General features: G+C 34.2%; 1 protein-coding gene across 1 annotated transcript in view; it reads left to right on the forward strand.

Moving 5' to 3' along the window:
- The first annotated feature begins 2,333 nt into the window (after positions 1-2,333).
- The window catches only part of LOC130892407 (tyrosine kinase receptor Cad96Ca), a 32,802-nt gene continuing 8,872 nt past the window's right edge, over positions 2,334-26,263 (forward strand). The window contains exons 1-5 of the mRNA XM_057797823.1: positions 2,334-2,696; positions 11,891-12,132; positions 18,877-19,485; positions 20,049-20,174; positions 23,040-23,175. Coding sequence (XP_057653806.1) covers positions 2,642-2,696; positions 11,891-12,132; positions 18,877-19,485; positions 20,049-20,174; positions 23,040-23,175 — 1,168 coding nt within the window. The 5' untranslated portion in view covers positions 2,334-2,641. The remainder of the gene's footprint in view (positions 2,697-11,890; positions 12,133-18,876; positions 19,486-20,048; positions 20,175-23,039; positions 23,176-26,263) is intronic.

A 26,263-nucleotide genomic window follows, 5' to 3' on the forward strand; every position in this document is an offset into this window, starting at 1 on the left:
CTAATAAAAATCAACACATTTCGATGGCCACTGACCGTAGGAGCCATATACAGCCCATCAAGGCATACTATCACATCAGACGAATACAGTGACATTTTACGACCACTAGGATCCCACTTCATAGTTGCCGGTGACTGGAAAGCCAAACACACTTCCTGGGGATCAAGATTAATCACTCTAAAAGGAAGAAACTTGATGCACACCATGCAGATATTGGACCTAAGAACTTTATCAACTGAAGAATCCCGTACTGGCGGACAGATCCAAGCAAAATAAACTAATAGATTTTGCAGTAACTGAGGACTTATCAGATATACACTCTCATATTGAAAGCGATTTAGGTTTAGATTCAGATCACACAGCTATTTTAATAACACTAAGTGCAAACGTTATCTGGAGGACACGCTTCCAAAATTATATAACAAGAGAACAAACTGGGAGCAATTTCAACTCATAATAAACACCAATATAAACCTAAACCACAGAATGTAGGAGCCATAAGATGTCGACGAAGCTGTGGAATACTTGTCAAACATTATACAAGAAGCAGCCTGGAAATCAACGTCAAAAATTCAAAAGAAAGAAAATTGCAAGCAAACAGGAATCCTTGGGATAAGATAATTCTGAACAGATTAATCCATCGTATCAAGAACGCCTTAAGTCAAAACAGAAACGATAATTTTAACTACTACATAACTAACTTATCTATCTCTCCTTTAAGGAAACCCGATGAAAACTGGGCTCGCACAAATGATGAAAAAAGCAACGCGTTTGCAGAGCTCTTAGCTAAATTTTTCACCCCACTTTCATTACATAATCCAATAATACCTGTCGAGATAGAAGCCAACTTAGAATCTGCCAACCAACTATCCTAAGAGCAATAACCCCATCAGAAGTGTACAGACAGTATACAAAGCTCCAGGATATGATCTCGTTACCGGGAAAGTATTGAAGCATCTTCTAAGGAAAACTATCGTACTAACCAACACAATATTCAAGAGAATACTACAAATTAATCATTTTCCAATATAATGGAAATATACATAGCGAAGCCAGGACTACCTCTTACAAACCACTTATACAGGCCAAATACTTTACTACCACAACTATCTAAACTCTTCGAAAAAATCCTTCTACACAGTGTCATAGATTAGTGAACGATATCAAGCAAGCACTAGAACAAAAGGAATCACGTGCTTTAGCATTTTTAGACATCTAACAGGCTTTCGACAAAGTATGGCACCAATGACTACTGTTCAAAATAAAACAAAAATTACCCCATCATATCTTCCTTTTACTTAAATCTCACCTTAGTAAGTCAAAGTCCAAACCTCCTTATCCAATTATCAACCCATAAATCAGGCGTTTTCCAAGGAAGTGTCCTTGGGCCTTATCTGTACCTTATGTATGCTGCGGATATTTCAACTAACAACGATACTTTAATCGCTACCTTCGCAGATGATACTGCAATAATGTCTTCAGATACAGGCTCCACAGGAGCATCAGAAAAGCTACACTACCACCTACAAGAATGACTACATCAGTGGAGAATGAAAGTCAACACTGACAAATCCACACAAATCACGTTCACCACAAAACGAGGTGTCTGCTCACAAGTGACCATTAACGATATGCCGATTCCGGTGAACACAGAAGTCAAATACACGTGGACCAAAAATTAACTTGGAAGAAACACATACAAACTAAAAAACACAACTAAAGGTGAAACTTCAAAATATGAATTGGCTAATCGGCAGACGATCGCAGTTAACAATGGAAAACAAGATACTTATGTACAAAATCATCTTAAAACCAATATGAACATATGGCATAGAGCTATGGGGTTGCAGTAAACCATCGAACTCCAAGATACTTCAAAATTTCAATCTAAAATACTTCGCATAATAGTTAATGCTCCATGGTTTATAAACAACCACATGTTACACTCGGTATTCGGTTAATCAGACATCAGCGATAGGAAATAAAAACCACCAAGATCCACTAATATCCAAGCTTTACACTGATGAAATGGAACAGAGAAGATTGAAAAGACGCTGGCCAGAAGACCTCATAGAGTGATCTACGGATGGTGCACGCCTCAAGTCATTTAGAAGAAACCATATCATTTACTTATTACTCTGTATTTTTTGAGTAGATTGTAAATTTGCAATTAAATTAAAAGAAAATTATTATCATTTTATATCATATGTATTTCTTCACACCTGTTTATATTTAAAATTACCGCGGTTTTGTACCGTTAGTCATCGGTGTTACTTTCTAAAAAAACCACTCGGTTAGCCGAGTGCCAGCCTCGCCTAGTCCGGTTATTTTTCAGTAGTTGCCGTGGTTTGGCGGTAACGCAGTTTAGCGAGTACGGAGAAGATTTTTTAATAAAATAAGGAAGTTAATCATATTTTGTGCAAATGTATCGGTAATAATATTCTTAGTACTCTTGAATGAAAACTATTTTTGAGTTAAATTTCTATGTAATCATAATGAAACGACGAAAAATATCAGAGATATCAATACTGCATTAAAAACGAAACCTTTAATTTTGTGTTTGGGTGTGTGGTGTGGTTATATCTACCTCAGGAAAAATTTACTGGCGGAAACGTTTAGATTTCAAAAGTGTTGTTCAAAAATGTGTTGGAATATCTATTTTGTACTACTTTCTTTTGCTTCGCTACCGATGAAAGGTGAGTTGAGAAAGCATAGCCGATGTTTGTAATAAATACTGTTTATTATAATAAATGTAGACTCGAATGACTAACTAGAATGAAAATTATTGCTGGAAATAAAATTCGAACTTGAATGAAGCTTAAATCTCTTTTCTATTACACAGGCCTACAAAAAAAATCTTTTTTGGGTGCCTAGTATTTTTGAGCTGATTTTAACTATATTTTTATTGCTGAATCTAAATATGAAAGCAGTTTTTCTGTATCAGCTATAAATATTTAGATAAATACTTTCAAGTGTGAGTGTTGTAGAATTTATACAGGAATAGATTCTTGTATATTTTCCTTATTGTCAGTCTTCTTTTATAACAAATTGAATTTAAAATAATAATATTTATGAAATAACATTATTATTTTGAAAAATAATTATTTTAATTCATTTATTACAAAAAGAAGACTAACAATATGAGATATATAACTGATTGGTTGACAAACTGTTAACAAGTGGGATTTAATCCTACTTATTAGTGTCATCTAGTTAGTTCCATAGAAATCCGATAGATGGAGCTATCCAGTATCTGAAGTGACCTTCAAAACTTCAACTGCAGTTGAGAGTTGAGGTTAGTTTGTGATTTCCCGCGGTGCAGATAGATAGAAGTTATCGTCGTATGAAATTTCTCTTTAGTAACGAGTTGTTGAAAAATAAATCTAAAACGTAGATTGTTAATGTGAATTACTGTATTTGTGTCCTTGAATAGAAATAAAATGAGTTCAAGTAGAAGAAGCTGTGTACATCATCCTGATATTTTTTGCTACATATGCGGAGAATAGACGTTACTGGAAAACAGAAAAACTATTAGTGACTTTGTATCTAGGATATTTTGGTGTTAAGCTCAGGATAAAACCTGGGCACCACATATTATCTGTAAAACTTTTACAGAGCACTAACGACAGTGGAGTACCGGGAAAAGTCTGAAATTCGGAGTACCAATGGTTTGGAGAGAACCAAAAAATCACTTCGATGACTGTTATTTCTGCCTAGTAAATATTACTGGAATCAACAACAAGTGTACTTATCCAGATTTAGTCTCTACAAGACGCCCTATCCCTCACTCAGAAGTGCCAATTCCAACTTATCACCAGCTACCAGAACTCTGTGAAGACACATATTGTCTCTCTGATCAGAATTCTGACACTACTGAAGGTGATAGTAATTTTGAAACGATATCATCAATTTCTCAATGTTTCAACCAAGATGAGTTAAATGACCTCACTAGAGATCTCAACCTGTCGAAACAAGCTTCTGAATTACTGGCTTCCAGATTAAAGGAAAAAAAATTACTTGAACCAGGAACGAAAATTACATTTTATCGCACAAGGGAGAAAGATCTGCTACCCTTTTTCTCTGAAGAAAAAAATCTTGTATTTTGCCATGCTATTAGAGAACTCCCGGTAAAAGAGAGTCTTCCTGAATATTTTCCGGATGATTGGCACCTATTTATTGACAGCTCAAAGCGAAGTTTGAAACGTGTTCTTCTACATAATGGGAACAAATATGGCTCAATACCAATTGCTCACTCAACGAAAATGAGAGAGCAATATGACATCATAGCTTTGGTTTTGGAAAAAATAAAGTATCATGAACACCAATGGGTGATTTGTGTAGACCTAAAAATGGTAAACTTTCTCCTTGGACAGCAAAGTGGCCACACCAAGTATCCTTGTTTCTTGTGCCTCTGGGATAGCAGAGACAAAACGCAACACTGGGTTAGAAAAGATGAGTTAAATTATCTCACTAGAGATCTCAACCTGTCGAAAGAAGCTTCTGAATTACTGGCTTCCAAGTTGAAGGAAAAAAATTTACTTGAACCAGGAACGAAAATTACATTTTATCGCACAAGGGAGAAAGATCTGCTACCCTTTTTCTCTGAAGAAAAAAATCTTGTATTTTGCCATGCTATTAGAGAACTCCCGGTAAAAGAGAGTCTTCCTGAATATTTTCCGGATGATTGGCACCTATTTATTGACAGCTCAAAGCGAAGTTTGAAACGTGTTCTTCTACATAATGGGAACAAATATGGCTCAATACCAATTGCTCACTCAACGAAAATGAGAGAGCAATATGACATCATAGCTTTGGTTTTGGAAAAAATAAAGTATCATGAACACCAATGGGTGATTTGTGTAGACCTAAAAATGGTAAACTTTCTCCTTGGACAGCAAAGTGGCCACACCAAGTATCCTTGTTTCTTGTGCCTCTGGGATAGCAGAGACAAAACGCAACACTGGGTTAGAAAAGATGAGTTAAATTATCTCACTAGAGATCTCAACCTGTCGAAAGAAGCTTCTGAATTACTGGCTTCCAAGTTGAAGGAAAAAAATTTACTTGAACCAGGAACGAAAATTACATTTTATCGCACAAGGGAGAAAGATCTGCTACCCTTTTTCTCTGAAGAAAAAAATCTTGTATTTTGCCATGCTATTAGAGAACTCCCGGTAAAAGAGGGTCTTCCTGAATATTTTCCGGATGATTGGCACCTATTTATTGACAGCTCAAAGCGAAGTTTGAAACGTGTTCTTCTACATAATGGGAACAAATATGGCTCAATACCAATTGCTCACTCAACGAAAATGAGAGATCAATATGACATCATAGCTTTGGTTTTGGAAAAAATAAAGTATCATGAACACCAATGGGTGATTTGTGTAGACCTAAAAATGGTAAACTTTCTCCTTGGACAGCAAAGTGGCCACACCAAGTATCCTTGTTTCTTGTGCCTCTGGGATAGCAGAGACAAAACGCAACACTGGGTTAGAAAAGAGTGGCCTAGGAGAGAAAACATGGATGTTGGGCAAAAGAATATCATCAATGATCCTTTAGTTCCACGAGAGAATATCATCTTTCCACCAATGCATATCAAGTTGGGTCTAATGAAGCATTTTGTAAAGGCTTGATAAGAATGGATCATGCTTTGCTTACATAGGGAAAAAATGCCTCAGCTGAGTAAATAGAAAATTAAAGCAGAAATATTTGATGGCCCACAAATAAGACAGCTGATTAAAGACCCTGACTTCGTAAATTCAATGATTGAGATTGAACAAAAAGCCTGGAATTCATTTGTTTCAGTTGTCCAAAATTTTCTGGGTAAACGCAAAGCAGAAAACTATGTTGAATTAGTCAATGAGTTGCTGAATAATTTCAGATCACTTGGGTGCAACATGAGCATTAAGGTACACTATTTACACAACCACTTAGACCGTTTTCCTGATAATTTAGGCGACATCAGTGAGGAGCAAGGTGAAAGATTTCACCAAGATATAAAATGTATGGAGGATCGCTATCAAGGAAAATGGGATACTCACATGATGGCAGATTACTGCTGGTCTTTAAAACAAAAACGGGATTGTTCTAAAATACATTCAAGAATGTCACGCAAAAGAAGTTTCTGAAATATTTAGTGAGTAATTGGTTTAAATAATGAATTTTTCTGTTTTCTATTGTATATAATAAATAATATTTGTAATATCTGAGTAATATAATAAAAATTTCTTGTTTATTTTGTTTCTTTAAACCATAGTTTTTCTTTTAAAATAGTGTAATAGTGTATAATTCCCAAAAATGTTGATATCTTAAAAATTCGAGCTGATAGGCAAAAAATAATAGCATATTTGAATTCAGGGCATCAAATTCATAAGAAATCACCTCCAAAATCTTCGGCACCAAAACCACTGTTGACCAGTGTTATAAATATTGATTGTTAGAATGTTTTGTTTGAAAAGTAATCACCCAATCACTCAATGAATTTTTATTTGTTAATTCATTCATATTATCTCCAAAATTAGTTAGATATGCGAGAAATTTGGTGAAAATTCTAATACATATTGTGATTTATAATCGTATTCTACTTCTAATATTCAACAAAACAATCAAGAATAATATTATTTAATAAAAAATTATCGTAATAATTTGTGTAACTGCGTAACCCAAAATTTTCTTGAAAAATTATTTATTCATCATTTCCGTTAGCATTTTTTAACGCTAAACTTGATTTGAGTGAGTTTTGCTAATTGAATAATTTTTCATGCTTTCGTATTTTTATAATTGTGTTGGGTACACCAAAAATTGAAATTATTCTTACTTATGGAAAATTGTTTGGTGAAAATGGTTTCGTTGTTAATAAAAAAAGAAATGAAGGAGTATGTCTCACGAATCATTAAGAGAAGCACCACAGTTATATATAAATTCCAACCTTATAAATGCAAAATGTTTTACAACGTTTGGACGACAATTTCGTCACAAGAATTCGATTATGTAAAAAAATAATTGAGACTATTGAACTTTATCATCATGTTTGTAATCTATTCAATATCATCCGTTTTTATTAGTTTTCAGGTGTAATATTATCCCTTGTTACAGGTTAATATATATCTTCGTATACGATTTTTGAATTATTATCTCCCATATCTATGTTGACATTGAACTTCATCTGTTTATTTCCTAGTGAAATCCAGTTTTTAAACTAAGGTCTTTATTTTTCTTTGACGCATGTACGTTTATTATACTATTTTCGGTTTTTATTATAACCTCAATTGTTTGATATTGCCTCAAAATGTATTAGTATATGGATTAGCATTTATTTTCAATGAACTTTGTTTCAAAACATTCATCGTAGTTTCCAATGTTTAAAAAAGTCTTTTTCCATATTTTTTATGGTATTCATTTGCTTCATTTTCTGTAAGACTAAAATGTTACATAATATATTTTCTTATAATCTCTACAGTTTTTAAAGCCAATACAATCAGTTCTTCTATAATCCAGGTCAAAATTTCAAAACATTTTCCCCCCCTTTTACTTCCTAATTTTTAATCATTTCTTGTCCTTTTCTGATATAACCTCGTGGCTATAAATAACGCACCACCCCTTATTTAATATCAAAACCTAAAATGTTAATCTTTTGGTTTTTTTTTCTATCACAAAAAGTGAAAGTATCTTAAATGTTAGCGATAAAATGTAGCACCGATTTTGTGGTTTTTCAAAATTTTGTATTATGCATATTTTAATGTTTCTTTCATTCTATTGTTGTACTAACTTGTGGACAGCAGTAATTAAAGTCAATCAAGGTGTGTTACAATCCAGACTAGTTAAACAAAAAATGGGACAAAGTTATCGTAAAGTGGCAATTCTGTTTGGCGTACACCACACAACCATTGGCAGATTGATGCAAAGATTTTGAGAAATTGGTTCACGTTCTAGGAGGTCTGGACATGAACGTCCTTCAGTTTTAACTTTTCGAGATGACCGTTTTGCAATTAAATCCGTTAAAAATCAGTCAATGACAAGTGTCGAGCTGAACAGCCTTTTACGAGAAGTACGAAATGTAAATATCGTGCCAGGCAGCATCGTGTTGCTAGACTACATTTAGATTGGAATCTAGAAAATTGGTGCCAAGTTTTATTTACTAATGAGATAACAATCAGTCTTAGAGGTCCAGACGGACGTTATCAAATTCGAAGACGGCGAGGAGAAAGATTTGCGCAGTCTTGTATCATTCCCAAGGAGACGTTCCAAGGAGGATCTATCATGTTTTGGGGAGAAATTTGTTTTGATGCCCGCACAGAATTAGTGTCTCTTCCTAGACCCGCCCTTAAAGCAGCAAGATACATTCTTGAAAATCACGTCGTTCCGTTTGGGCCATTTTTGGTGACGATTTTCGCTTAATGCATGATACTGCTAGACCACACGTTGCGGCAGATCCTATGAATTATCTAAACGAAGTAGGAATTCATACTCTGGACTGGCCACCAAGAAGTCCAGATATGAATCCTATCGAGCATTTCTGGGACATTTTAAAACGCCGCATACGTCGTCGAAATCCATCTCCTCAAACTTTAGAAGAGCTTGAGCAAGTGGCATTAGAGGAATGGAAGAACATACCTCAAGAAGTGATACGGCACCTAATTGAAAGCATGCTCAGGAGAATGTTAGCAATAATTACATACACGCTACTAGCGTTTTTTTTAAAAAGGAACATTATTGTTTAAAATGCAAGTTTTATTTTTAAGAAAATTTGGTTTTATTGAAATGTTTTCTTTCTTTCTTTCTTTCATTTCTTATTATTGCGTCAAAATGATTGAGAAGAAGTTAGACAATAGCAATATTAAGTTAAATTTATTAAACAAAAAAATATTTTCAGAAATCGGGGTGGTGCGTTATTTTTGACCACGAGCGTTGCTGAATCATTATACATTTCACTATCCCAACATTTGTTGCTACTACTGGTTCTTTGTACCTGTTTTCTTATTTCTGAGTAACATGGATTAGTTTCTTTTTATTTTATTTTATTCCCACTCGTCGTCATCTGTCTTCAAGTTGCTAAATTTTGTTACATTCCTTTTGTCCTTCTCTGAAACCTTTCTTAATGTACATTGTACTTTCTCATCTTCTTTGCTTATATCGTTATTAATTTGAATTCTTCATATTTCTCAGGTTATTTTTGTCGACAAGTGACCTATGCGTATAATTTTAATTTTAGCACATGTCCAAATTTTCTGATTCTTATTTAATTTTCATATTCAGTAGTAGATTTCATATAATTCATATGACGCAATCTTCTGTATCTTGCTAATCATCAAACCCCTTGTGTTAATGAAAATATTACTTCTGACTGAACGTGTAGTAATAACTTTACCTATTACTTATCACTCATTGAGTATTCAATTTAAATTTCCATTTTTTTGGGATAATCGAGAATGATCATATTTAAAAATGTAAAATTTTCTCGTCTTTTCATTGTTAATGACTTTCGTTCTGCTTTATGTTTGTGTTAATCATCTACACATCTACGATAATTCGTCATTATTATTTTATTAAAACCGTTATCTCCGAGCTATCCCACATACCAAATAGTTTACCACTACTCTGTTTAACATTCAAACAATCAAAAGAAGGACTACAGACGTCACCACTGTAGTGAAACAAGTGAAAGTTACCAATAACAGATTTTATGGACTTTTGTTGAATCTCAAGGTCACTTAGAAGGTCCGGTATTCATTTAAAAAACGTGGTGTTCATTTTATATCACAAACAAATTAATTGTGATAAAATTGGGTTTTTTTTGAATAACACTTGTGTCGGTTTGTTCTGGATAGAACCAATTTGGATTTTAATTTAATATTGGGGTTTTTGAGAATGTGAAGAATGTGTGGATACAGGGTGTTTCTAAATTAGTTCGACAAAATTAAGAAGTGATTGCTCGTATGAAATTAATATGAGTTTCAGAGATATCACCTTAAAAGTTGACTAGAATAGGTTTTTTTTTTTAATTTCAGTAATGCTAGAAACTTGAAATTGTGTAATTTTTGTGAACTCACAAAGGACTAACAACGGGTACTTTTTCAATATTCCTGCTTCAATACGGGGTTGAAAGTAGCAGCCCTTACTTTATTTTATATTAAAAAACTTTGCTTCAAGATGAAGTTTCTTGAAATACAATTATAAATCAAAATCCTTGTTTTTTTAGAATTTTTTTTATTCTTAAATTTTTTCCTAAAACCAATAGTTCCAGACAACAAAAAATAAGCACTAATCATAATCAAATCATAATATTTTCCAGTAAATTGAGTTGAAAACACTAAAGATGTATAATGTCATACGATTCCAACAGATTCAACCTCTTTTACCTTGAGATTTTCCTTAATGACTAAGATTTTGTGAATGATTAACACACGAAAAGTGATCCTCACCTAAAAATTAATGGGCAATGGAAGGAAAAAAATCGGCGACTTATCTAGCAAGATTTTCACCGGCACTAGAAGCATATTGAGCTCAGTGAGATTCCTTTGTGTTGAAAAGGGCCTTTTAAAAAGAATCCTAGAGAACGATGTACGAGAGTAGCCGACGTACTGAAGAAGATATACGTTAGTCCATGAAGGGGCATCTGGGAGTGAAGAAAATCCTTCAGCTAGTTCGTGAAAGGTTTTATTGAATAAACAGCTCCTACGATGTGAAAGACTGGTGTAAGAAATGTACGACTTGTGCTATGAAATGTCATAGTACTACTAAACTGAACAAAAAATAGTAGTTTGGAATAAGAAAATACTAAATGGACATATATGTAATTGAATTATTCCATCTCTCAGGCATTTATTCTAGTTTATCCATTCTCTTATGTTATCTTTCTCGCCGTATTTAATAATTTCTGCTAGTATCTCCTGCACTCAAATTTTCTAAGATTACTTCATCTGTTGGTTCCTTCATGAGACCCACATTTCTTCCTCTTTCAGTGCTCTCTCTTATTTATCCAGCACTCTCTCCCTCTCTCATTATCCCTTATATAATATTCTCTGCAACTAACTGTGCCCTTTTGTGATTTATTGACCTCTTGGTGAAAATTTCCCAGCTCCTCAGTTTTTAGAGTATTATTAAATATTTTGTAGTTTATTGCGCATGTACATTCTCTTCTTTCACCTTTTGATTTATTTTTCTCGGTCTCCTGGGTTTCTCTTCTGGAACCTACTGAAGAGTAGTTCTATTTGATGATTCTCGGAAGGTGTTGGATAGCAATTGTACTTAAAACGTTGAAACATCAGAATAATGTAACTCACTATAAGTGTTTGAAACGAGCAAGGTACGTATGGTTCCTATTAACAACTCGATTTTTGCACAGCTTATGCGAATCATACTGACTGCGCCAATTACGTTTATTTTAATTGAAATAGTTTTTCAAAAAAGCAGAAAAAAAGTCTTATGAAAGTTACAAAACACTGAACTGCAGATATGATCTGGATCTGCGTCAAATACATTGCAACTCAAAACTTGTACGATCGAATCCAGTATCTTGGATGAACGGTTTTTGAAAGTAAATTTATAGTTTAGAACGTTGATATCTCTTCCATTCAGTACTTTCTACTAACTACTACAGATAGTGACCTGTTATTCCTCTCGATTGGTCAACAATAAACAACAATAATGATCTTTATGTGTAAATGGTGATAAAAAAACCTCGACTCATATTTGACATAATTTGATCCCTTTCAAAGTTGCTTAGGTGGCGACTGATTGTATTACATAAAACGTATTAGAGGTAACAAAAATAATAAACCCATTTTGAGGTCTACTTGCGAGGCTCAAACAAATCATTTGTGATAAAAAATAAGCAATAGAATGAATATGTCGGAGAAAATCTCGTTATAATTGAAGATGTTTTTTTTTTCAGGAAATACCCAGCTAGCTGACAATACACCGCCTTCAGTTTGGTTAGCAGACAGAAATTGGAACCTCCGTGAAAATGAAACAGTCGGTACTAAAATATCACAAGCACATGGAGATGATACTGACGATGAAGTTCTTACATATAGTCTCGAACCAATATCATTTGATGGTAAATACGTGAGATTACCATTCAGAATTGACAACGAAACTGGCACAGTATATTTGAACGAATCATTGGTTGGCAGAGTGAGTATTGTTCATTATACGATTTATCAAGTTGATCTGATTTATACAGGGTGCGCCAGAGACGTTTCCTTATTTGAAACGTCAATAAAAACAAAAGTACTTCAGATATTGTTTTAATTATTTTTTTTATTTGAGAATACAATGTCTCAAGTTTTTTTTTCCTTCAGTGCTGAATATGACATCTGTCAAATGATGTCCGCGATTGTGTATACACCGATTTAGGCGATTTCGGAAGTTCATCTCCACTCTTAACAGCATATCAATGGCATCACGAATGTTGTTCTTCAGGTGAACAATGGTCCGTGGTCTATTGTTATAAACCAGTGATTTCAAATAACCCCATAAATAAAAATCGCATGGAGACAAATCTGGAGAGCGTGCTGGCCATGCGAGATCACCTCTGAGAGAGATGAGGCGACCGGGAAAATGTTTTCGCAACAAATCCATTGGGCCTCGTGCTGTGTGTGCTGTGGCTCCTTCTTGCTGAAACCACACGTTCCTAACGTTCATTTATTCGAGGCTTGAAAGAAAAAATTCATGTTACTGTAACGAGCTGCATTCACGGTAACTACACACGTTCGTTTTCTTCAAAAAAATGAGGACCAATTATTCCCATTACCAATATCGCACACCAGACAGTAACTCGTACGCAATGAAGTGGCTTCTGGTGAAGTTTGCGCGGATTTCCACCACTCCAATAACGCATGTTTCGTTTGTTGCCCGAAATGTGAAGCCTCGTCACCGAAAAAAAACGACCGAATCTTCAGGCAGGCTGACAAGCAGCACTTCACATGCGTTTTGACGGGCAACAAAATCGCGTTCAGTCAATTCTTGTAGCCCACTATAGAATTGAATTACGGCCAGGAACAAGTCTGGTAGGAAGAATTTCAAAACGAGTGCGGAAGGTACGTTATGTGGCAACAATTGAGCGATTGTTAGAAAAGTAACTCTCAACGGCGAATGCCCATTGCTCTCGACCAGAACATGATGGCAACTCATTAGAGGGAGGACAAACTTGGGGACTTCGGATGCGCTCCACTCCTCTAGTCCCCCAACTCACCGCTTGGTAGTTTTTTCAAATAAGAAAGTTTCTCTGGCACAGTATAAAACAAAGTTTATCATTTACTAGCGTTTCACAAGATCCGAAATAAGGCAAAACTAAAATAATAACTTTTTAAATCCTCCTGTGTTGAAATGCTACTAGGTCAACCGTAATGTTTGTAGAAAGTTATACAACGTCTAAACTTATGATTACATAGTTGGTAAGTAGCTGATAGTTTTGAAAAACAATGCAAAATCAAAAGAATACTTTACGAAAAACATGTTTTATTGTATGCTAGTGTAACTTTATGGGTGATGAATTGTCCAATTTTTCCGTTGGGTGATTCTATGGATAAAATGATTGGACGTAGGCTTAAGGTTTCTTAATTAATTTTTGGTAAGCCATGAAATTTTGTAATTATAGAGGAACTTTCTATTTTCGCTCAAATATTTTCTGACCGATGCTTGATTTTTTTATAGTATTATTGAGTTGGGATTATTTCACATTACCTTTGTCAGTTTTTTTCTATTTCTATTTCCGGACGTTCTTTTAGAAAATTTTTGCATTTCTGTAAATTTTTTTGTGAAATAGTTATTTATATGCCAAAGACTGAAAGTGCTACTTTGTTGGAAGAGTATGACGAGTACATTACAGAAACTCCGTTTTGTTCGTGTAACGTTATTCGATTATAAGAGTTTTCAATAATTTGAAATGTATCAAACTTAAAGCACGATAATAGCACCTTCTTCTAACGACTTTGTTGACCATTTGATCGACCAATTTGTTGACCACCTTCTAATCTACCACCTTTTTGATAATTATCTTCTTGTTTACCACTTCCTCGTTGGTGACCGCTTCCTTGTTGATCACCTTCTTGTCCACCACTCGTTTTCTGATTACATTTCTGTTGACCATTTCCTTGTTGACCCTCTCTTTCATGAATACCCCCCTGTTGATTGTTTTTCTGTTGACTACTTCCTCTTCTACCACTTCCATGGTGACTATCTCCATGTTGACTACTCCCATGTCGACCACTTCCATGGTCACCACCTTTATGTTGATTACCTCCATGTTGACTATGTTAACCACCTTCATGTTAATGAGCACCTTGTTCACTACCTCCTTGTTGATCTCCTCTTTGTTCATCACTTCCTTCACCTACTTGTTGACCACTTTCTTGTTGACCACCCTCATGTTTATCACTAGTCAAGTGTCGTTCTACTCCTGGAGAACCATCCAGAAAACCTTTGTCAATTTTGAAACCACTTTCCATATCAAGTCCATGACCCAAGATAGCAATATGTTTTCAAATATATCGAAAATATTGGTAGTTTGTGAATATCCTACGAAGAGCAATAGGACAATCTGAAATAAAAAAAAAACTGATATTATTTGGAATAAAGGGTGGGGGGTGGAATTTTATTATTAGAAAATTGCAGTATTCAAACTAGGTATTACTGAATTTCGTTGTAAAATAATGACGACGTTGTGAATGTTAAATAATATTTTAATAAAGGCCAGAAATTGGACCGAATTGATTGTTGCTAATAAATTGAAAGTGCCCGTCTATATATCCATTTGAACATTCTCAAGTTAAACAGCTTTATACAGGGTGGCGCAATATTGTATCATCTTTTTTCGCGAGGAAAACGGTGCGTGATTGGATAGTTGCACTCGTGGAGTTTTAGTAGCCATGAGACACTTCGACGAAAAGCGTCGTCTTTTTGTGTTTTGCAAGCTTCGAGTACAAATTCAATTGAAATATGGATTAAGCGTTTTGAAGAGACCGATTCCACGTTTAAACCACCAACAAAAGGTCGTCCAAGAACGTCTAGGATCACAGACAATATTGATAGGGTGAGGGAGTCAGTACGAAAAAATCTGCATTTGTATACTCGGAAGCGATCAGCGGCTTTAAACTTGTCGCGACGAAGTTTACAGCGAATTTTGAAGTTGGATCTTAAACTGCATCCTTATAAGCTCCAGTTAACAAAGGAATTAAAAAGTACCGACTTCGGAACAAGGTTGAAAATTGTTGAAGAAATGCTTAATCGATTTTTCACTTTTCACAACATCCTTTCTTCAGATGAGGCTCATTTTTATTTAAGTTAGGTTAAGGTTTCGTAAGCCGACAACGACAAAATTGTCGTTATGGGACCGAAAAAAATCCAAAAATGAAACATCACAAACCGCTGTATAGTCCGAAAGTTACGGTATGGGCAGCAATCTCAAACAAAGGAATTATTGGCCCTTTTGAAGATTTACGAGTACGAAACATCACCGTTAACACCGACTGCTATGTTACGATGTTGGAGGGATATTTGACTCCAGAACAAGAATAGCGAATACGAGACAGAGCGACCTCTCACACATCAAATTACTCTATATGGCGGCTGTGAGACAGATGTTTCCTGCAAGACTAATTTCCAAATGAGATGATATACCTTGGCTTCCATTTAGCCTTGAATTGACGCCTCTTGATTTTTTTTTGTGGAAACAACTCAAACATTAAGTCTAAATGAACAACCCCAGGAACATCAGGCAGCTAAAGGAAAATATCCGCCAAGAAATGACAGCAATCACCCCAGATTTATTGACATGTGTTTTCACAAATTTGCATTCGCGTGCCATCTTCGAGATGGTCATCATTTAGATGATGTTATTTTTAAAGAATAAACTTCATTGATTTACCTAATCAACATATCTTTTATTTCAACATTACCTTATGTATTTATTTTTTTATTCTATACTTAATAAATGCACGTTCTATTGCGCCACCCTGTATTGTGGTTTTATTTTTTTTCATTATTGCTCATATAATATAAATACGTAATATACGTATGTTATTAAAGGATGCTCAATTTATTTACTTTGTTTGGTATTTGTTCATTTTATCAAACTTAGAAAAACGTTCCTGAATTGATGCAAAATTATAGGAAAAGTTCTAAACGCTACCCTGTAAAATTTTATTAATATACAAACTATGCAGCAGTATAAACTAAGACGAATCATTATAGCTTGTTGTAAGTTTTTTTTTTGGTATCACACCAATCTTGAAATCCGCAACCTTGGTAATTTTAAGCCCAATATTTAACATTTTTTGTTGTTGTTCGTATTTCCATATAAAAATTTTTTCATTGTACGATATTATCATCATTATAATCTTTGAGTTAATTTCGAACTAGTTGAATCTACAATTATCAAATTATATGGAACCAAAATATTCTAGGATATAAATAAATAACTTGAATCAAAATGTTACAAATTTATTTAAAGAATATATAGTACCAAAAGTTAAATATTATATTGATTTTGAAGATTCCTTACATAAAAAATTCAACACCGTTATAAATAAATCCAAAGGTCATCAATTCAAATTTCTATCAACGAAAGTGAAATATGCCAAATAACAAAATGTGATCGGAAACCCGTGAAAGCACTTTTCAATATTAATCCAACTAAAATGGTTTCAAATAATACATTATTAGACATTATTACCTTAAGAAGCACTATAATTTTCAGGTCTATAGACTCTTTTTCAAAATATGAACAGTTATATATATTAATCTTTGCTCAATGTATAGAAAGTTAATAATTTATTTAGATAATGCACGCATCATTGCACACAGGAAAATATAACATCAGGACAAAATTCAGAAATAGCTTAGATTTATTATGAATTGAACATATAGGACTTCTAAATAATCAGACAAATTGAAACAAGAAACAGATATCAACCCCAAATAATATAATTCGTAAACAGAAAGAAACTGCAAACATTGTTAAACGTTATACTGCTGCCAAAGGAACCTATTCAAGATATTAAATAATTATTACTATAATCTAAATATTTATACGGTATACTTGACCTTCAAGTGCAATATCACAATCTTACTTATTTCAAAGATATCTTAGATGAAATTTTAATTATTTATAATGTAATATTATATATTATTGAAACTGTAGAGATTTTTTAGATGTTCTGCAATTTAAAATCATTACATCCCAGTATTTTGTAGATTGTTTTGGAGAATCATTTGGCTTTACAACCACTCTGCACCTATACCTAGAAAATATTTTATACAAGACTCTACATCTTATTATTCTGCTTCCAAAATACATAGACTCCTCCCAAAGAAGGCTATTTTTTGGGGCTCTTGTGTCTCACTTCCCTAGGTCTCAGTACTACGGTTTCAAGGTACTTAAGGCTTTTAGCGAAATAGGCAGGACGCTCCCAAAGTAGAGGTTCTGCTGTTTCCATGGCTTATTCGCAGAATCTGCAGTTGTCGTCCTCTGCCAAGCCCATTGTATTAAGTTGGTATTTGACAGGGCAGTAACCTGCCAGAAGAACAACCATCACTTTCAATTCGTTTCTGGTCATCATGTTTTTAGGCTTCTTGGCTAATATGATTATGAATCTTTTTAATTGTCTAAGGTATGGAGTGTTTTTCCAGTAAGACTGGACTTCTAAACCTTTAGCCATTCGTTCAGTTCGATATTGAAGTGGTAGATCGTAAGACCATATAAGGTTCTAGGTATGGAGTTGTTGACCATTTTTGTCGATGCTGTTTGCTTCTTTATTTCCTTGTATACCCTGGTGGCCTGGAAGGGTGACTTTGTTTCTATTAACTATTGTTTTCAGAGTTTGTTTGCACTCTCATATTAGTTATGATGTGCACTCAATAGCTTCAAGATCTTCAAGGCTCCTTGGCTATCTGAGAGAATGTAAATGTGCTTTTTAGAGATGTTTCTATCTTGAGCACATTAGTTTATTTTTAGCAACTGTATCTGAAAAAATGGTGAGTGATGTTCATAGAGGAATCGAGAGTTTGTATTGGGGTCCAGAAATATCCAGCTTCTTCCGTTAGCTTTCAAGCATCTGTGTACCAGAGCGATACATGTCGAGTTTGCGGAAGATTTTTATTGACCCATGATTGGCTATCGTTAGTTACCACTTCGAATGGGGCATCTTTGTCCAATAATCTATGCATTTGGTCCTTTGTTTTTATGTTGGTTGCCGTTTTTGTATTGGATGTGTTCTTTACATTTTGTTAGAAACGATATCGTGTTATTTGGTTCCTTTGGTAGTTTTTTTATTTCTATTATGACTGATCTATGTAACTTTTTCAATTTTTTGTGCCAGAAGTGATTTATGTCGGGTCCTGGACTTTCCAGACATTAAATTGATAATATTGTGAAGTTTTCGCTTCATATATTTATATTCTAATTTTATCTATATTGCTGGGATTTTGATATTGATCATATTTCATTCTAGAAATTTTCTATATCCAGCTTCCTGTGTGCTGGGTGGATTTATCCGTGTCACTTTCTCACCAATTTTATTGGAACGCTTATTTGCTTTAGTTGCACTGGGTATCCTGCGATCCTCTATCGTTTATTCCTATATATCATTTTAGTCGTTTTGCGTATAAAACAAGATCATATTTTTGTGTCTCTGATATTGATTTCTGGTTATTTTCAATGATTTTGGTGATTTAATTCAGAAAGCTGTTTGATCTATTGCCATAGCTGTATTCAATTGATAGGGTGATGTTCCTTCTTATGATCTGTATTATTATTATGATTATTATTATAATTATTCAGTTTGTTTTTGAAAAAGTATATTTCAAAATGCAATCTTACTTTAAAAGCAGATTTCCAGTGTTATTACTCCGGTGTATTTAAAACTGATTTTTTTGCAGGCAGGAGAAAATTTACACCTTTATGTACAAGTCAACGATGGCAAACTCGAAGCAAAAACAGAAGTAAACGTAAATATATTAGCCGCTAATTCTCGTTTTAATCCATCAAGACCGCTTCGGCCTCCTTCGAATGGTATTATCAATTACCCGGGAATGATACACAGATCCGGACAACATCCTCCTATATTAAACTATCCAAATGGCAATCACCAATCTGTGATAAATTATTCACCGTTTATACCAAACCCACCTTACTTTTCAGATATCAGAAATCCTTCAACAAATGATATGAAAAGCACGAATAAAACTACGATATTGAAGCCAGTACTAGTGAAACACGATGAAATTGATAACAGTATTAGTGAAAAAACAAAAGAAACTACCACTACAACGGCGAAAATGATAACAAAAACATTTCTTCAGGACGATATAGAATCTACGAACGAGCTGTTAACATCAGATCTACCAATCAGGTCTACAGAAACACTATCTGGTACTATAATTCCTATAGCAGCAGTGATTGGTGTATTTTTGACCATTGGTGGTATTGCTTTCGTATTTGGAAAGAAAATTTACAATTCTAAGGAAGGAGATGGCAAAGATGACATTGTAAGTATTGTCTATCTATAACTGATAGAGCTTTCCATGATTTCATAAACATACATACAAAATTAATCATTGATTACAAATTTTGTTTCTTAATCAATTATATTTGATACGATTTTTTCACTTAATAAACGAAAGTGAGCAAAAAAATTGTCATTGTTCCAGCTATATACTAGTTGTAAACACATCCTCTGGTAGTCTCAAGCTCCTGTTAATATGCGAAGGAACAGACCTTTGTGTATTTATTTATCGTCTTTTTCAAAATACATTCTTGGATTCTATAATCAATACGACTTGGACCAATTTCAATTGTTCGATGTTTAGTTTGATATATAAAATGCATGTTTTATTGATTTTCATTGAATTAAAATACTCCAACCCTCAATTTTTATAAATTGCGTTATGTTTTGATAGACACTGAACGACAGTTTCATGTAGAAAAATATTTAACTATGATTGTCCGTTAACAATTATTCACGCTTTTTATATAAAAATGATATTGAGAAATTTGATTCAAAAATTGTAGAATTTGGCTTTTAAATTATTATATAGTGACGATTTTACAGCGTAAAGAATTTCCGAACGGAACTGTCGTTCAAGAAGATCCTGGTGTCAATTTGCAGGAATGGAGAAGACCCAGGGCGTCCAGTAATCGTTATGAAGCATGGAACTTGGATGCAGGTCGAATACCGGTAAGATTCCTAATAATTATCCAATTCTTGTTGTTTCTGTACCTCTCCAAATTTATTATTAACTCAAAGGTGATAAGTAAAAAAGAGTAGTTCATATAAATGCAAAAAAATCAAAATTCTCGTCGAATAAAAAAATTTAGTGTTCAGGCATTGCCTGGACGCGTTCAAGGCAGAATCCTACCATTGATTAGCATGGGCTATAAATCAATGTTTCTCATTGGTTGTTGCTAATTGCTGGTGCGTTTAGTACAAACATTGCTAATCGCGGGTAGATTTTGTCACTCTAGAAATACTATGCGTACTATTGCCAATAGGAGGTAGGATTTGCCTTGACCTTCATTCATGAGCTTGCTGATAGAAAAGGAAAGATATGGTAAAAGGAACAATACAGGCTTTATCATTTTATTATTTATACAAAACATTTTAAATTATTACAGTAACATTTTTATATTTAGTGGACTTCACATTTGGTACATTTTTATTTACATTGAAGGCGAGATTTCTTTTCCTTTTTGAGTGTGTTTTTTCACCAGTTGCTGGTCGACCTGCAGGTCGACGCTCACTGCCTCTAGTTACACCTGGTTTCCTTCTGGAGATGGATCCTTCTTGGATCTGCGTAATACCCAAGAAGTATTAGTTTGGGCAGAAAATTCTGATATCCACTGAATACATTCATCACTAGACTTCATAGCGAAAATTTGCTGGAAATTTCAAATCAGTATTCATATTGGAATGTATAATAATAATCAAGAGACACTGACTACACCACGCTAAAAATAAAACAGAAATGCATGACTCATAAAACAAGATAATGCAATAATAAGTGTGTAGATAAAACATTCCGCTGATTAGCAACGTCAAGGCAAATCCTACCTCCTATTGGCAATAGTACGCATAGTATTCCCAGGGAGACAAAATCTATCCGCGATTAGCAATGTTTATACAAAACGTACCAGCGATTAGCAACAACCAATGAGAGACCTTAATTTATAGCTTATTGCTAATCAATGGTAGATTCTGCCTAAATGCTGCCTGGACAGCAATGAGTACATAGGCCGCTGAGGTATTAAGAAAACTTCGCTCTGAAGAGAACAACCAAGAAAGGGACAAAATCGAGAGAAAGTATTTGACGGAAGTGGGAATGGGAAATGTTCCGTATCCGATGTACTAAGTAGAACGGCAAGCTCTTAAAATACTTAATAACAAAAACATATACAGCAAGCTAATCAGGATTATGGCACGAATGAATTCATTGTTTTGTCATCAGTATGCAAAATTTTTAATAAATCCAATATTTTGAAGTGCTGTATAAACAACACAAAGATTATAAGTTAGTTAAGTGTAAGTGATAAGTTAATTATTATTAGGTAATTAAGTGTAGTGTAAAGTATTTAAATAAATCAAGAACGTAAGAGATAGACACGAATAGAGAAAGTGTAAATAAATAAAAAAAACATTACAGTACATTACGAGGATATATTGAAAAATTCTTCGCCTACTATAGAACCAAACAAAATTTCAATGTCAAAATATTTTAATATTCGACATATTCTCCTCTGAATTGGTTACATTTATTACACAGAACCTGCAACGTCTCTAGATATTTCAAAAAAAATGTTTCTTGTTGCTCTGCAAACCACACCTCTTCAGATTTTATTACCTCCTCGTTGGAAGAAAATTTACGACCTTTTAAACTTTTTTTCAATTGAGGAAAGAGATGATAGTCGGACGGAGCCAAATCTGGTGAATAAGGGGGGTGTTCTAGTAATTCAAACCTCAAAGCACGAATTTTTTGCAGGGCAACATGAGATTTATGTGCAGGGGCGTTGTCCTGCAAAAACAAAACACCTTTGGATAGCTTTCCGCGTCTTTTCTCTTTAATTTTTCTCCGTAGAGTGGTCAGTAATGTCGAATAGTAATCTCCAGTTATTGTTCTACCCTTATCAAAAAAATCAATCATGATTACTCCATGGCAATCCCAAAAAACTGAACCAAAAACTTTTCCAGCAGATTTTTGGACACGAAATTTCTTAGGTCTTGGAGAACCAGAGTGTCGCCATTCCATCGATTGTTGCTTTGTTTCTGGATCGTAGAAATGTACCCAAGTCTCATCCATAGTAAAAATTTAAGAAGTTTACATCGTTTGGGGATCCATTTTGCAGCAATTTTTCTCATGTCCAAATTGAGGTGAACTATATGATGAACGCATTCGTATGAAATATTCAGTGCTTCAAATATCCGTATAAGCCCAATTCGACGGTTTAATAAAATCATGAGAAAAATTACCTCTTTTGAAGCTTGCAGCCTAATTTTACACGGTCGCATACGAAGGACATTGATCACCAAGGGTATTAAGCATATCTTCGTAAATCTGCTTACCTCTTAACCCTTTTAAATACAGGTACTTGATGATGGCTCGATACTCCAATTTTTCACAATTTCGGTGGACATCTTTTTTCTTTTAATTTATTGCGTAACTCTGGTTTACTTTTTTGACGTCAAACTTTACACTGACACTTCTAATAAGTTATTGTTCGTTGCTATGGTAACGCAATATTTTGTTTATGCATGGAACTGGTCTAAGCTAACTAGATATCAATACATCCTCGTATATTACTAGGAGAAGAATACACTTATGTGTTAGCTCAGACGTTTTCTGTAGAGACGTAAGCCTAACATTATAATCTGAATACACAATGAAGTCTTCTACTATAAGTAACATATCTAGTTTTTTCTTCAAAATCCAAACATTCCAAGTTATACGAGTGATTTTTATCAGGATTTATCAAGATTTTTATCAAGCACCAAATTGTGATTTTTATCAAGCACCAAATTGTGATTTTTATTCAATTCTTTGTTTTTTAGATAGGAAATCAACTTTCTACATCAGATAATGACACTGATCGATGGGAATTTCCTAGACATCGTCTTAAGTTTTTCAATATATTGGGAGAAGGAGCTTTCGGTCAAGTATGGAAATGTGAAGCTATAGACTTAAATGGTGAGAAATTTTATTTAAAATCTTTTAACAAAAAAACTCTGGCATTAAAACAAAAATGATATTTGAGGGTGTAATACATGTGGAAAATATTTCAATATTTTTTGCATCAAGTTTCTCAAAACTTTCTTCTAATTGCGTGAAACATTTTTGTTGCTGCGTACAGAAACACCTACGTTGCCTGGTCAACTTCAGTTGTTCAGCGCAAATTAATTGAACCCTTCCAGAGGAAATAAGCATGCAGAGGACATTACTGGTGATCATCTTATATTGCCTCATTTTCTTTGATTCTATTTATGAACAATTTGGGCGATATTACCGACGAAAATTTACATTTAGTATTAGCTAGAATAAATTCAAATTCTGACAATTCTACAGAGATAATTAGTTCTCGATATATATAAGAAATCTTTTTCTGATGAGCCTGGAAACATTCATTGTAAGAAGAAAATGTCAGTAAATAACAGATACTGCATCTCAACAATTTACTTCAAATGCAAACAATGTCTTTCGTATTAAGGGTGGACCTGAAGATATACTAGTTACACAACTATTAACAACTGTACAACAGTATAATGAAACTCACCATGAATACCACCAAAGAGTTACAGTTACAGTTACAACACATAATAATCAATGGAAACAAATAAACTTTGGAACTATTTATTTTAGAAATATGGCATTAAAAACTTTCAGCACAGGTATAAACGACCTCTTCTGTGAATAACTTTCGACATTCAAATAAATTCTTTAGACAAAGCTTTACATCTATTGCTTACGATAACCACAAAAAACAAAAGGAGTACATGGAAAACTCCACAAAATAGGAAAACTTTTTCGTCTACAAAAAAGCCCAATTTCCCGACACCACTATCGAATGTGAGTATGTCTACTAGAAGAACTCAAAGTATAATTTCCCCAAAACCAAAACCAAAACCTTCGTTATTAGCATCTGTGAAAATAACCTACAAATATTTGTCTAAAATTAGAACACCTTTATTTACCAAGGCTAGGTATTCATAAACTTATCGATCATCATATAGCAGATTGGAGTAAAGATTTTTACTTGTACTTTCACTTGTAAATGTTGATTTGGAACATTTGAATGCTTTAATTGATTATGAGAATAAAATTTTAACATACAATTCAATATTACAATTCATTTTTCTTACAATAAATGCCAGTGGACAAAAATAAAAATTGATAACTTAGAAATTCCTCAATCTATTCACACGGTAACAAACGACTATGTATGTCATATCATATGTCTTTAATAATAGGTATATATGTTTAACGCCTTAATAGTTATAAGATTTCACATGCTCAGCAAACTTCGACCCAGCAATGATAAGAACTCAGCAGTTAAATCCGAAGAAAAGCAAAAGAATTTAAATCTTTGTGAAAAAATTCATATTTTATGATGAAAAATCAGACTTATTGTTTTATCTATGTGACCATACAATAATTAGGCCTTTCATAACCCTTCCATCAACCCCCAGTTTGGATTGTGGCAAAAACGCAGACATATCCGGAGAAAAAAGTTTCACATGGTAATTGATTACCGTATGGACATTTCGAATTTTTGAGAATGCCATTTGAATTAGAAAACGCACCTTTCTCTTTCGAAAAATTGATGGATTATATCCTCAGACCCTATCACTACAAATCGTGCTTCGTCTATATGGAGGACGTAATTATCTGCAAATCATTGCATGAGCACCTTCTCTTCTTCTTCTTCTTCCTATTCATTTTCAAGAATTCATACAGGTTTCTTTGTATCAGTTCCTGGGAGGTGGACTGCCAGCTGTCTATCCATCTCGGTTATCTTTCCCTTCAAGTACGATGCGTGACGGTTTACTCTCTTCCATTCTTCTCACGTGCGCGTACCAGTATCTTTTTCACCCCCATCTTACGATGTCTTGCACCCCACATTGTTCCCTGATGTCAGTGTTCCTGATTCGATCTACTCTTGTTTTTCTCATTATAGTCCTGAGCGTTTTTATTTCGGCTACCCGAAGCATGCTTTTCGTTTTGTTGGTTTCCTCTCTGGTTTCTATTCCGTATGTCATGATTGGCTTATAGATCCTAACCTTGCTATCCTTTCGCATGTATTCGTTTCGCCCATATTATCTGCCTTAAGCAGCCCGATATGGCAGTCGCTTTGTTGATCTTGCTTTCTTAGGTACTTCACTGGGTCGTGATAACTCGACAGGTTCATACCCAGGTATTCCAATTGTGAGATTTGTTCGATGATTTTGTCCTGTACCACCAGCTAACATCGTACGCGCGAAGGTTATGCTTTTAGTTTTTTCTGTGGATATAGCCATGTTCATCGTATGGCTGAGCCTGCAGAATTTGTGTAGTTGTCTCTGTAGGTCGTCTTGCATTGTCGGCGTAGCGTACCATGTTGATTCTTTTATTCTGTCCCATTCGGAATCCCATATTTAGTGATGATAATTCCTCTATAATTCTGTCCATTAAGAGATTGAACAGAAATGGGCTGAGGCTATCGCCCTACCTGATGCCTCCTGGTGTTGGAATCTCTTCCTTATAAGTGTCTCCTGCCTTATATCGATCAAGTTTTTGAAATATAATAAAAAACTAGCCTCAAAGTTCAAACGAATAAATGTGAATTTCTCACTAAAGGAATTGAATTTTTAGGTCATATTTTAAGCCCTCAAGTATTAAGTCGAATCCTACTGAAATAGAAGCCAACCAAAAATTGCCCCTTCGAAAAACTGTCAAAGAAATAGAATCTTTTCTTTTACTCATTGGCTTTTATTACCGATTTATTTATAATGTTGCAAAAACCACCTCTCTTTTTTCAGAGAGAACGTTCATAGAAATTAATAATCCTTTATATAAAAAATGCTTTGAAAAGTCTAAAGAGTTATTGAGCAATGCACCTTTTCTTCGATATCCTGATTTTTTGAAAACACTAACCACCAAAAGAATTACTCGCTATCGTGCGTATAAATTCGTCTATGCCTTTATTTTCAAAAATTCATTGTTGAAACTGCTCACAATCTCTTAGTGTTAATATACAAAATATGTCCCCAAAGTAAGCAGATCAATATGAGGAAACAGATAA

Source organism: Diorhabda carinulata, chromosome 4 (genome assembly GCF_026250575.1).
Source record: "Diorhabda carinulata isolate Delta chromosome 4, icDioCari1.1, whole genome shotgun sequence".
Lineage (NCBI taxonomy): Eukaryota > Metazoa > Arthropoda > Insecta > Coleoptera > Chrysomelidae > Diorhabda > Diorhabda carinulata.